Source organism: Phalacrocorax carbo, chromosome 1 (genome assembly GCF_963921805.1).
Source record: "Phalacrocorax carbo chromosome 1, bPhaCar2.1, whole genome shotgun sequence".
Taxonomy (NCBI): Eukaryota; Metazoa; Chordata; class Aves; order Suliformes; family Phalacrocoracidae; genus Phalacrocorax; species Phalacrocorax carbo.
In genome coordinates this window covers 50,642,250-50,654,250 of record NC_087513.1, presented here as the reverse complement: position 1 = coordinate 50,654,250, position 12,001 = coordinate 50,642,250, and the positions used below count along the sequence as shown (strand labels likewise).

The following is a 12,001-nucleotide window of genomic DNA, read 5'->3' as shown; positions in this document are numbered from 1 at the left end:
ACTGACTGAAGAACCAATGCTGACAAGTGTGGAAGCCTCCTCCCCTCATTCTGTTTGCTAGAGGGAGGGTCAATGCGACATTGAGCTAATATAGATAAGAAGAGGGGGAATCTGGATGGTGGGCAGTCACAACAAAAATTGCCTTCTCTCTTTTGCAACCTATTTCTCCAGCTTGCCTGTTCCCTCCAGGGTGCAGCTGCTGCCTTCACCCTTCTGTCATCCCTTTTCCATGTGCATTTATTTTTTTAACAAGCTCTTTTACCTCTTCCACTGTGACTAATGGGGTTACAGCACTGTAGGGCCTTTCCAAGCTTTTTCTTTCACACTAAATCCATCCTTAAAATGCATTTACAGTCTAAACTTCCTTCAGACTTGAAGAGTCACTCATCTCCATGATCATCTATCTGTCTATCCTGTAACATTTTCAGGCTCATACACAAACAAGAAAATCAAAAGAAAAGACTGCTCTAGAAGACTTTTTTAACTTTTCAGTTCCACCTTCTGTTCTATACTGTAGTCCCCCAAAATCTTCACATGCACAAGTAACCCTAGAGGTCTCCTGAATGAACTTATATTTTGCTTCTAAGTTCACCCCCCTATGCTGTTTGGTTATTAGCATGAAAGGTATTTATACTCATTTTCTATTTTGCATCTCATTTTCAGATTTATCTCCATATGAGTCCAGCTGCAGCAACCATATTCACACTTCTATTTTCTGTCTTGATTTCCTCCTGATTATTTTACATGTTGTGCCTCAGAGGGAAGGGCAGCATTTTTAGCTCACGCAGCACTCAACATATTGCAGCTGGCCAAAAAGTAAAAATAAAGGGTTTGAGCATCAGAGTGAATGAACAGATGCAGCTATACAAAAGGATACAAGACTTGTGAGCAGCATATAGCAACAGTCAACACTGGACGATACATAGATGTTTTTCCTAGAGGGAAAAAAATCTTCTGGAACCTCATTCTCTTTCTTAACTTCACCACCCTTCAACCTCCTGCACCAATTTTTATTATATCACAAGGTAAAAAAACTTAAATATTTGTGCATGCAGTGAGCCATTATTAGGGCTAAGGGATAAGGAGATGAACTGTTCCAAAATTTTATTTCCATTAGGTTTTTTAATTTGTGCACTGCATAGCAATGCTAGGTGGACAAACCATCCCAGGCAAGCAGACTGCAAAAAATGAGGGAGGATAATCAGGAAATGAGAGGATTTTCACAGAGACCTTGCAGTGGCAAGATCCTGAGCCTCATGATACAAGGCAGGAGAGACAGTCAGAGGCTACTCTTCAGCAAGAGGTTGATGGAGGCTCCTGAGATGGGGAGGCTAGAAATCTGTGACTTCTTGCAGCAGCAGAAGTGCTCCTTCTCTGCCTTTAGATTTGAGTTTACAGAATTGATAAAGTGTCCTAATAACCAATGAGGGAGAACAAGCTCCATTAAGGAAGGCTTTGAAACTGAGCTTGAACAGAGCATTAGCAGAAAGCAAGAGGAAGTGGTGGGTGACTGTGGTTGGAGATTCCCTTCTGTGAAAGATGAAAGCACACGACTGCTAAGCTGTCATGCTGTTCAACAGGTGGATTTTTTTTTAGGGGCCCCGATCCATTACACTGCAGAGAGACTGCCAATGATTTTCCATTCCTTGGACCACTACCCATTGTTGCACATCCACGTGGACACCAAAGACATAGCCTAGTGCAGATCAGGACTACAGAGCTCTGGGGATAAAGTGAAGGAGACAGGACCCCAGGCTTTGTTAACCCTATGGGGTCAATGAAGGGTGATGCTCTTCTGGATTTGCTCCTCACAAACGAGGAGGAACTGACTGGAGATGTGATAATCAGTGGCAGCCTTCACTGTAGTAACTATGAAATAACTGAGTTCAGGATCCTGAGGGCAGTGAGGGAAAAACAGCAGAGTACAGAGCCAGAGACAAGCCTTCAGCTTGTTCAGGGAACTGGTTAGTGGGATCCCCGAGAGGCAGCTTTGAAAGGAAATGGAGCTCAGAAAAGCTAGTAGGTCTTTCAGGACAACCTCTTCCAAGCACGAAACTCAGGAAAACAAGCAGACGTATCAGGAGATGGTCCCTAGCTAAGCAGGGAAGTCGTGATTGAACAACAATGCAGAAAAACAATATAGAAGAGATAGAAACTGGAACAAGCAACTAAGGAGGAACTGCCTGGACACATAGGGACGGTGTCAGGAAAGCCCAAGCTCAGCTGGTGTTGAAACTGGCAAGGGATGTTATGGGCAACAAGAAGAGCTTCTACCACCACATGAGCAACAAAAGAATAAACAATGAAAATGTGCGCCAGCTGCTGAACAGGTCGGGTGATTGACTAACAGTGGATGCAGATAAGGCTCTGACTTCGCCCACAAGGTCTTGTGGTCCTTTGTACGTACAGAGTTCAAGGAGAAAAGAAAGTACCAGTACTGGGAGAAGATTAAGCCAGGGATCTCTTAAAAAAATCTCAGTTTACAGAAGTCCCAGGGGAACCAAACAGGATCTGTAGGAAGATGCTGAGAGACTGTCTGATGACACTGCAAGGCAATTCTCTCAAATTTCAAAAGTTGTGGAGACCAGGGGAAGTCTCCAACAACTGAATAAGGGCAAATACTGTACCCATGTTCAAAAAAAGACAAGAAGGATAACCTGGGGAGCTACACATTGGTCAGTCTTACTTTCTCCCTGGGAAAACCATGGGCTAAATTCTCTTGGAAGCCTTTTAAAGACACAAGAATAAGAAGAAAGTGACTGGGAAAAGCCAGCATAGACTCACCAAGGATAAATTATGCCCGACCAACCTGAAAGCCTTCTGTGATGAAATGACTCAATTTGTGGAGCAGGGGAGAACAGTGGATGTCATTTATTTTGACTTTAGCGAGGCTCCTGACACCATTTCCCATAGGATCCTTGTATCCAAGTTGAGATGTTACAATTTAGACAGGGGAGCTTCTGGATAGATGGAAAAACTGGATGCATGAGGCTCAAAGGATATGGGTTAATGGTTTTTACTCTACCTAGACACTCATTACAGGTGGAGTTCCTCAGAGAACTGATCCTGGGACATGCTTTGCTCCGTATCTTTTATCAGTGACCTGGAGGAAGACACTAAAAGCTTCTGGGTTAAGCTTGCAGATGACATCAAAATAAGTTGTCATGCTTGAGTGCAGGACTGCCATTCAGAGGAAGCCAGATAGGCTGTAGGAATAGGTCAACAGGAACCCTAGGCAGTAGGCTAAAAGGTGTATCCAGGCAGCAGTGAAGGTTAACAGCATCCTGGGCTGTATTGACAGGATGCAGGGTATACAGAGATGCGATGAGGAAGGCCAAGGCCTACTTGGAATTAAATCTGGCAGTACACATCAAAGATAACAAGAAGGGCTTCTTTAAATACATCAGCAGTAAAAGGAAGACTGGGGATACAGTGGGGCAAGTGCTGAACAAGGAAGGGGCCCTGGTGACACAGGATGCAGAGAAGGTGGAGTTACCGAATGCCTTCTTTGCCTCGGTCTTTACTGCTAAGGCTGGCCCTCAGGCATCTCAGCCCCCAGAGAAGAGAGAAAAAACCTAGAGAAAGGAAGACTTACCATCAGTTGAGAAGGACTGGGTCAGAGATCACCTATGCAAACTAGATCCTCGCAAATGCATGGGCCCTGATGGGATGCACCCACGAGTGCTGAGGGAGCTGGCGGATGTTCTTGCTGAGCCACTCTCCATCATCTTTGAAAGGTCATGGAGGGCAGGACAGGTGCCCGAGGACTGGAGGAAACCAAACATCACTCCAATCTTCAAAAAGGGCAAGAAGGACCACCTGGGAAACTACAGGCCAGTCAGCCTCATCTCCATCCCTGGAAAGGAGATGGAGCTGTTCATCCTGGAGGTCATCTCCAGGCATGTAGAGGAAAAGAAGGTTATTGGAAACAGTCAATATGGATTCACCAAGAGAAGATCATGTTTGACCAACCTGATAGCCTTCTATGATGGCGTGACTGGCTGGGTCAATGAAGGGACAGCAGGGGATGTTGTCTATCTTGACTTCAGTAAGGCATTCAACACTGTCTCCCATAGCATCCTCACAGGCAAGCTAAGGAAGTGCAGGCTGGATGAGTGGACACTGAGGTGGATTATTGATAACTGGTGCAGAATCTGGTTGGAGGCCTGTAACTAGTGCTCCCCAGGGGTCTGTGCTGGGTCTAGTCCTGTTCAACATATTCATCAATGACCTGGATGATGGGATAGAGTGTAACCTCAGCAAGTTCGCTGATGATACCAGGCTGGGAGGAGTGGCTGATACACCAGAAGGCTGTGCTGCCATCCAATGAGACATGGACAGGCTGGAGAGCTGGGCTGAGGGGAACCTGATGAAATTGAACAAGAGCAAGTGCAAGGTCTTGCACCTGGGGAGGAACAACCCCATGCACCAGCACAGGCTGGGGGGGCTGAACTACTGGAAAGCGGCTCTGTTGAGAAGGACCTGGGAGTGCTGGTGGACAACAAGCTGACCATGAGCCAGCACTGTGCCCTTGTGGCCAAGAAGGCCAACGGTATCCTGGGATGCATTAAAAGGAGTGTGGCCAGCAGGTCGAGAGAGGTTATCCTCCCCCTCTACTCTGCCCTCGTGAGACCACATTTGGAGTACTGTGTCCAGTTTTGGGCCCACAGTTTAAGAAGGATGCGGAACTGCTTGAGCAAGTCCAGCAGAGAGCTACCAAGATGATCAGGGAACTGGAGCATCTACTTTATGAGGAAAGCCAGAGAAACCTGGGTTTGTTTAGCCTGGAGAAAAGAAGACTGAGGGGGGATCTCATCAATAGCTATAAATATCTAAAGGGTGGGTGTCAGGATGATGAGACTGTACTCTTTTCAGTGGTGCCCAATGACAGGACAAGGGGCAACGGGCACAAGATCAACACAGGAAGTTACACCTCAATATGAGAAAAAAATTATTCACTGTGAGGGTGCCAGAGCAGTGGAACAGGCTGCCCAGGGAGGCTGTGGAGTCTCCTTCCCTGGAGACATTCAAAACCTGCATGGACGTGGTCCTACTCAAGCAGGGGTGATGGACAAGATGATCTCCAGAGGTCCCTTCCAACCCCTACCATTCTGTGATTCTGTTACAGGAGCATAGCCAGATCCAGCGAGGAAAACGATTATTCTCATTTAACTGGCACGTGTTCAGTTGTGTCTAGGATACTGCACTCAGTTCTGGGACCTTCAGTATAGCACTGATCTTGATAAATCAGAGTGGGTTCAGCGGTGGGGCACTGTGACGGTTAGAGCCTGGATCACCTGCCCTGCGAGGAAAGGCTGAGGGAACTGGGCTGGATCAGCCTACCGAAGAGACAATTTCAGAGGGACCAGAGAAACAGAGCCAGGATCTTGACTGAGGTGTATGCAGGACAACAAGAACTACACAGGCTGAAGGAGGGGAGGTTTCTCATGCACAGAAGATTAAAAAGCATCACTATGAGGACAATTAAGCAGAACAGGTTGTCCAGAGAGGTTAGGCAGCCTCCATCTATTGAGGTTTCAAGATCTGACAGGACAAAGCCCAGAGCAACCTTGTCTGGTCTCAGAGCTGACCCTGCTGTGAGCAGGGGTCTGGACTGGAAACTTCCTCTGAGGTTGCTTCCAACCTGAATGATTCTGTGATGCCAAGGAAGCAAATCCTCTGTTCAAGAGTGCTTAGGCTCTCAAAAGTTTCCACTAAGAACACCTGGCAAAACCAGATGACTAAAAGCAACTCTTCTTCTTACTGACAATTTGATAGTTTACAAGTCTCCTATTGCTTGCTTCCCACACCAAACAGAGATGAACTGAAAATGCATTGTAAATGGACAGAAATATTCACTCCAGAAAGGTTAACTTTAGAAACCTGTCAAACATCAGATGAAATACTATCAGTCTGGTAATACACAGGAGATAACTTTACTACTAAAAAATTATTACAGGATCAATTTTGATACCAAATGATATTTAGAAGTCTATAATTCTTTCCTTAAATAAAAGACTATGAATCATTTTGGAGTGAGTTACCACACAAATTCAAACGTCGTTCCTGCAAATTAATGGCCATGATTAAACTGATGTGACTCTGTTGACTTCAAAAATCTCATTTCAGTAGAGCTTATACCAGCTAAGATTTGTCCTAAGATTCCAAACTATGTTCAATAAATCAAGGGGCATATACCAACCTACATATTTATCACCCACTGAAAAATGCAAAAATTCAAAGAACAGGCTGTTATGTATCTTTACTTGCATTAAATAGCAGATGAAAATCCAACCAAGATAGCTTAGCGTTTAGTAGCTATCACAGCTACTTAGCCTTTGCAGATCACAAAACAAACACCTTAATATAAACTACAGCAACTTCTCTCTGTCTTATATGTATGAGACTAACACTTATTTGGATTTTCTCCCTGAAAAAAAAAATTGTAGAATCCTTTTCTTCCCATACAACTTTTTTTAGTGGCAAAACTGATTTCCAGATTTGTCACTGAGGTTAGGTAACATCCCACAACTTTGTCCTGTTGATATTCCCTAATTTGAGTACTTCTCCTACTCATCTGCTTGGCTGTGATCCACAAGATCCTGGGGTCTCTGGGAGAGATCTGAGCTTCTAGTAGCTCCTGTTCAGTCACAGAAAAACAGAAGGAAAGGCTTTCTTAAAGCTCACTAGCTACCGGTGCAAGTTTGTGACAAATTCCAGCATTCCTCCTATGTACTCGCTGAGGAGCTTCAATTTCAGAATTGTGATCCACCAAAAATACTTGTTAGCCCTCAGTCAGATTTCTGAAAAGAAATGGAGAATGAGATTTGGCAAATTCACAGGTAATAACTAAGGATATTGTGAAGATGTGCTTACGTACATACAGATTATGCTAGCGAGTCCATTAACGCATACACCTCTACAGTGTGTATAAGTAGATATAATCAAAACTAAGACGTGCAGATCAGAGGAAAACAAGCTGAATATAAAACTGCAAAATGTTTTCAGAGTAGTTTCATTTAAGACATCACTTGCCTTTTGCTAGTTGTGGATCATGTGTCTGGGAATACACTATTATGTATGTCTGGAATAAACACACCCAGCTAGGACAAAATGCTTTGTGCACGCTACTGCACAAAATGAAAACAGAATTAGCTAGCTCTCACAAGCAGAAATTCCACAGAATTTGTAGCAGTCACCTACTTTTTGATAAAGCTGGTAAGCAAGGATCTTAAAAACTACTAATTTTCAGTGACAGACTTAAATGCAGCATTAAAACTTAATGCAAATCTCAACTTTGGCCTAAGTAGCAATGCGAGGCTAAAGAGATTACACACCTACAATGCGTTCCTACAGGATGCGGAGCAATTTGGTTCCAATCCAGTGAATACTCAAGTTCATCCTTTAAATGCGTGGGCAGTTCCCCTGAACATGATGGGACTACTTATATGCCTAAATATGCCCTTAAGTGCTTTACTGGGTTAGGGCCAGAAAGCTCAGTACCTTGCAGGAATGACTTCAGAGTAGAACATGCACCAGTAGCCTAGCAGGGAATTCAGGACCACAAATACCTTAGGCTACGTCCCTCTTGCAGTACACTACTGAGAAGCACAGTGCCAACACAGTGCAAATACAAGCAGCTGTCTGAGTGCAGACAGGTAAGAGGATGTCTTGCCTAAAGGTAATCAGAATAATTACAGAAATCTGAAGAATGACAAGGTCACAAGGAAAACAAATTGCTACTACTCCCTAACGTACACTCTAACTATAAACTGTATTCCTGCAGTGAAAAAATATCATGTTTTCAAATCCTACATAAACTGACAGCCCATGCCTGTCATCATGAGCAGTGCACCTCACATCACGCCTGGGATCCACAACGCAAGTGTCCCCAGCAAAGACGGCTAAGACCCGCAGCACCCTACAACACACGGCACCTGCAATGCAAAAGTCAGGCCGACACTCAGCATGGTCCACCCGCCACAAACACTGTAACACTGTACAGGTCTTGTACTCCAGGCAATCATAATGCTGCAACACATTCATTAGCTCGGTACCAACACTGCCTTTAAAAGATCGAGCTTTAAAGCACGTGTCAGATGACCTCCAGAGGTCCCTTCCAACCTCCACCATTCTGAGATTCTGTGATTCTGTTAAGCACTGTTGCTTGCTGCCATTCCTACACATTGTACTACAAAGTGCTCGTGACGGCTCCGTGCTACGCGGCACTCCTTTCTGGCCAGAGCCACTGCTAGCTATTGCACACACTTCTGCCCACCGACGGATGCGCTGCGCACCATCTTCGTGCCAATTTTGAAGCCCGCGCGCTCCTGAGTCCAAGAGCAGCATGTTCCACGTTTGCAGGGACTCCCATGATTTGGTGAGAGACAGTAGAAGGATCTGGACTATAACAACCCAGAAGCAGCAGCATATGGGCCTGTCATCTACCAACTTATCTGCAATAGCTTAGCCTAACCTTCTGTAGTATAAAAAACATATTAAAGCTGAACTACATGCATTTATTTCTATGTTTATACATCATAAGCACATATAATTATATTAAAAAGGGAGCATAATTAGCCATGTAATGTTATAGGTCATATTACTACACAACACCCAGATGTCCTGCTATCTCACAAAATATTAAAATACCACTTTCCTGTCAGTGGTAAACTGTATTTATTGTTGTGCCAAAACATCACGATTAATAGCATCACCATAGCTAGGGACATAATGTCAAGCAGCAGACAATCCTTTTAATAATTTTTAAAGTTGGGATTCTTCAGTTTTGTAGCCAAACATAACCTACATTTCCAGGAGGGACGAGCCTTTCGGGACATGGAAGTAACTTTGGAGTCACAGGAGTCTGATCTGAATCAGAGCAATCCTTAAACAAGTCAATCATTAATTTTTCATAATCAGGCACTGGGAGGCAATGGGGATGGGGGATTGAGAGGAACCACACGAGTAATTAGGAACAAGGAATACAAATTAAAAATCCAACTAGGAAATAGGTATTTTGGGATGAGGATGAGACTTCAAATTCATTCAGCAAGCTTGTCTTGTGAGAGCACAGAAATCGTGCAGTAAACTATAAACTGGCACTGGAAATCAAAGGATTGGCTCCGGCTCTGTTGCGAGACTTTCACTGTTTATTTCAGCACAGTTGTTTCACCCACATATGGGGTTCTCATTCACAACTACATCCCGTTAACACTGGCAATAGTCTCGCAACTCAGCAGGGAGATGAGCAGACTGAATCAAAGGGCCTTCCCGTAGTTTGCATTTGGAAGAATCTCTGCACTGCGCTCTGCTATGGGCTACATTTGGGAAGCCAAGGAGCGACAGTAAACCTACCGCACTTCTTTCAAGGAGTTTCCAACAAACTCCCATCGTAACACAGTGAGCGTTCATGGGTTAAGCTGCAAAGTCCCTGGATGGTGGGGGAGCTGCGAAAGGCCAGGGCTTGCTTTGTGCTGGCTTGCTTGATCCCCTGCAGTTGTCCCTGATACTTTTCAGTCTTGTTCCTTTTGCCACAGCTCTGAAAAGACTTCTGAGTGTGACTTGAAAGCATGGACGGGCCTTGCAAAAGCACCTTCTTCTCCTGAATTACATTTTTAGCTTCCTGAATTTCATTTTAGTTCATTTCTTCACTAGCTACCGAGGCCACAGCAAAGCCAGTAGGCTTGCCCATCCTACCCTCCATGTGCACAGCTCACCCTCAAAAGGAGGAAGGAGCTGAAGAGAGAGTGTTAGAGAAGTAGATGACCTGGGGATCTCCACGAGATACCACTGCCTGTGAAAATGTAACCACTGCAACAACAAAGACAGATTGCCTATTGCTGTCTGCTGCGCATACGGGTTTGGGGGGTGGCTGTAAGCCCTCTCGAGCAAGGCCAATCCTGGGAGGTTTGGGAAACACCTACCACCGAACAAACAACCATAAACAGCTAGAGAGCAATGTGGATAACAACGCGCACAGCCCAGGGCACAGGAGTCAATCTGATGGGTTTTTTTTCATTTCTGATCTAGCTGCAATGACATGAGATGTGAATGCACAGAATAAGGTAGGAGATGCTTTATCTAGGCTGTAGGGAAAATACAATGAATTACAACTAATCCTTGACAGAAAAGGGAGCATTGAATGAGGAGCCTGAGACTCAGGCCTGACCCAGGATGCCCTCACGTGTTTCCTCAGACATGTCTTTCCCGAGGTGTAGGTGGGAAGGACAGCCCAGGATCTGGTAATCGGTCAGCTTTTTAGAAACAGAAAGTGCTGGAGAAACCACAAGTGCTGATGGAGCCAGGGCTGATGTGCAAAGCCTGGCGCGGCTCAGAAGTTCCCCGTGAACTTCACGTGCCTTCAGGTCAGGGACAGCCCACGAGTCATGCACGGTGCCACCAGCCACAACAACAACAGTGACAACAACGGCGTGCAGGAGGAAAGCTTAGCAAAACGATGCCCAGACTTACACAGCCCATCCCGTTCATGACGAAGTGTGTGAACGCACAGGCTCGGTCCTTCATCTCCTCCATCTTGAAGATGCAGACAGCGGTGGCGTTCCAGGCCTTGGCGACGGGGCTGTGGCGGAAAACACCAACCCACCAGCCCTGCTCACCCTGGCGGACAAGGCTGGAGGAAACAATGAGGCTTCTGCACCCGCAGTCCAAATACACATGCCCTTTCAAAGTAAGGCCACTCTCTGAGGGGCGCAGCTGGTGCAGGACAGCCACACTTGGTAGCTCCCTGCCATTGCCCGACCTGACCTTCAATGTGTAGTAGGGAAAGAAGAGGTGATCTCCCCAGTGGAGTGCATCAACAAAGTGCAAAGGTTCTTCCTTGCGCTTGATGATGCCCAGCTCCTCCTTGGACTGCAGGTTTTCCATGCTGCGCACCGTGATGACAGTCGCCTCATCCGACTGGGAGGGCTCGCACCCCTGACGGGTCCCGTAGGTGCCGAACGAGTAGGTGGCCGCCACGGCCAGGTACCAGGCACCGGCCAGCTGGAAGACGACGCCGGCGGTGGAGCCGTCGGGCAGGCAGCTGACCACCTCGCTGCGGTTCAAGCGCTGCCGGTAGGCCGGCTGCTCCCACACCTGGCAGGTGCCGTCCTTCTGGGTCCAGCCGGCCAGCAGGACGCCCGCTCCTCCGGCCTCCTCGTAGGCCAGCAGCAGGTTGCTGCGCATACCGGGGGGCTCCCCGCAGCCCTGCCCCGCCGCCGCCGGCACCACACGGCGGTGGGGCCGCAGCCCGGGCCGCAGCTCGTAGAGGCAGCTGCCGCCCGCCACCAGCACGCCGCCGCCGCTCACCTCGATGTTGTCGATGGGGGCCCCCGGCAGCTCGAAGCTCTGGGGGCCGCCGGCGCCCGCCAGCGCCGCCAGCAGGGACAGCGCCCAGCTGAGGGCGGGCGGCGGCGCCGCCATGGGCGCGGGCTCGGCTCGGCGCCGCGGGGCGCCTCAGGCGGCGGCGGGCGGCGGGCGCTGCTGCTGCGCCATGCTGCGCGGAGGGGCCGGGCGCGCTGCCGCTGCCGCCGCCGCCGCCGCTTCTCCCTCCGCCGCGGCCGGGCGGGGAGTTCCTCTTTCGGGGCGGGGAGGAGGGGGTGTCTGCACGGGAGAGGTGGGCCGGGCTCCTCCGGGAGGGCTGCCGACCCACCTCGCCGCCCTGCGCCGCCGCCACCCCCCCCTTCCGCCCCCCAGCCCCGCCGGCCCGCCTCGCCGCGGGAGCCCACCTCGGCCGCCGGGCGGGGGGAGGTCGGGGCTGGGGGCGGCCCCTTCGCCGCGGCGTGGCGGGACGCGGAGTGGGGCGGGGGGGGGGGGGGGGGCGCAAAATACGCATCGCCTCGGCCGGGGCAGCAGCCCCCTCCGCGCCTCCCCCGGCGGCGCCCAGCGCCGAGGCGCTCCCGGGGACCCCTCCGGGCCGGGCGGCCCCCGCCCACCCCGCTTTGCTTCGCTCCCCTCTCGGCCGGAGCGGGCACCGTGCGGGCAGCGGGCGGAGGAGGGG

The 12,001-nt window shown here is 48.6% G+C and overlaps 1 protein-coding gene across 1 annotated transcript in view; it reads right to left on the bottom strand.

Annotated features, from left to right (window-relative positions):
• PLXNC1 (plexin C1) overlaps positions 1-11,683 on the bottom strand; it is a 74,059-nt gene extending 62,376 nt beyond the window's left edge. Inside the window, exon 1 of the mRNA XM_064450925.1 lies at positions 10,474-11,683. Coding sequence (XP_064306995.1) covers positions 10,474-11,424 — 951 coding nt within the window. The 5' untranslated portion in view covers positions 11,425-11,683. The remainder of the gene's footprint in view (positions 1-10,473) is intronic.
• Positions 11,684-12,001: the final 318 nt, after the last annotated feature.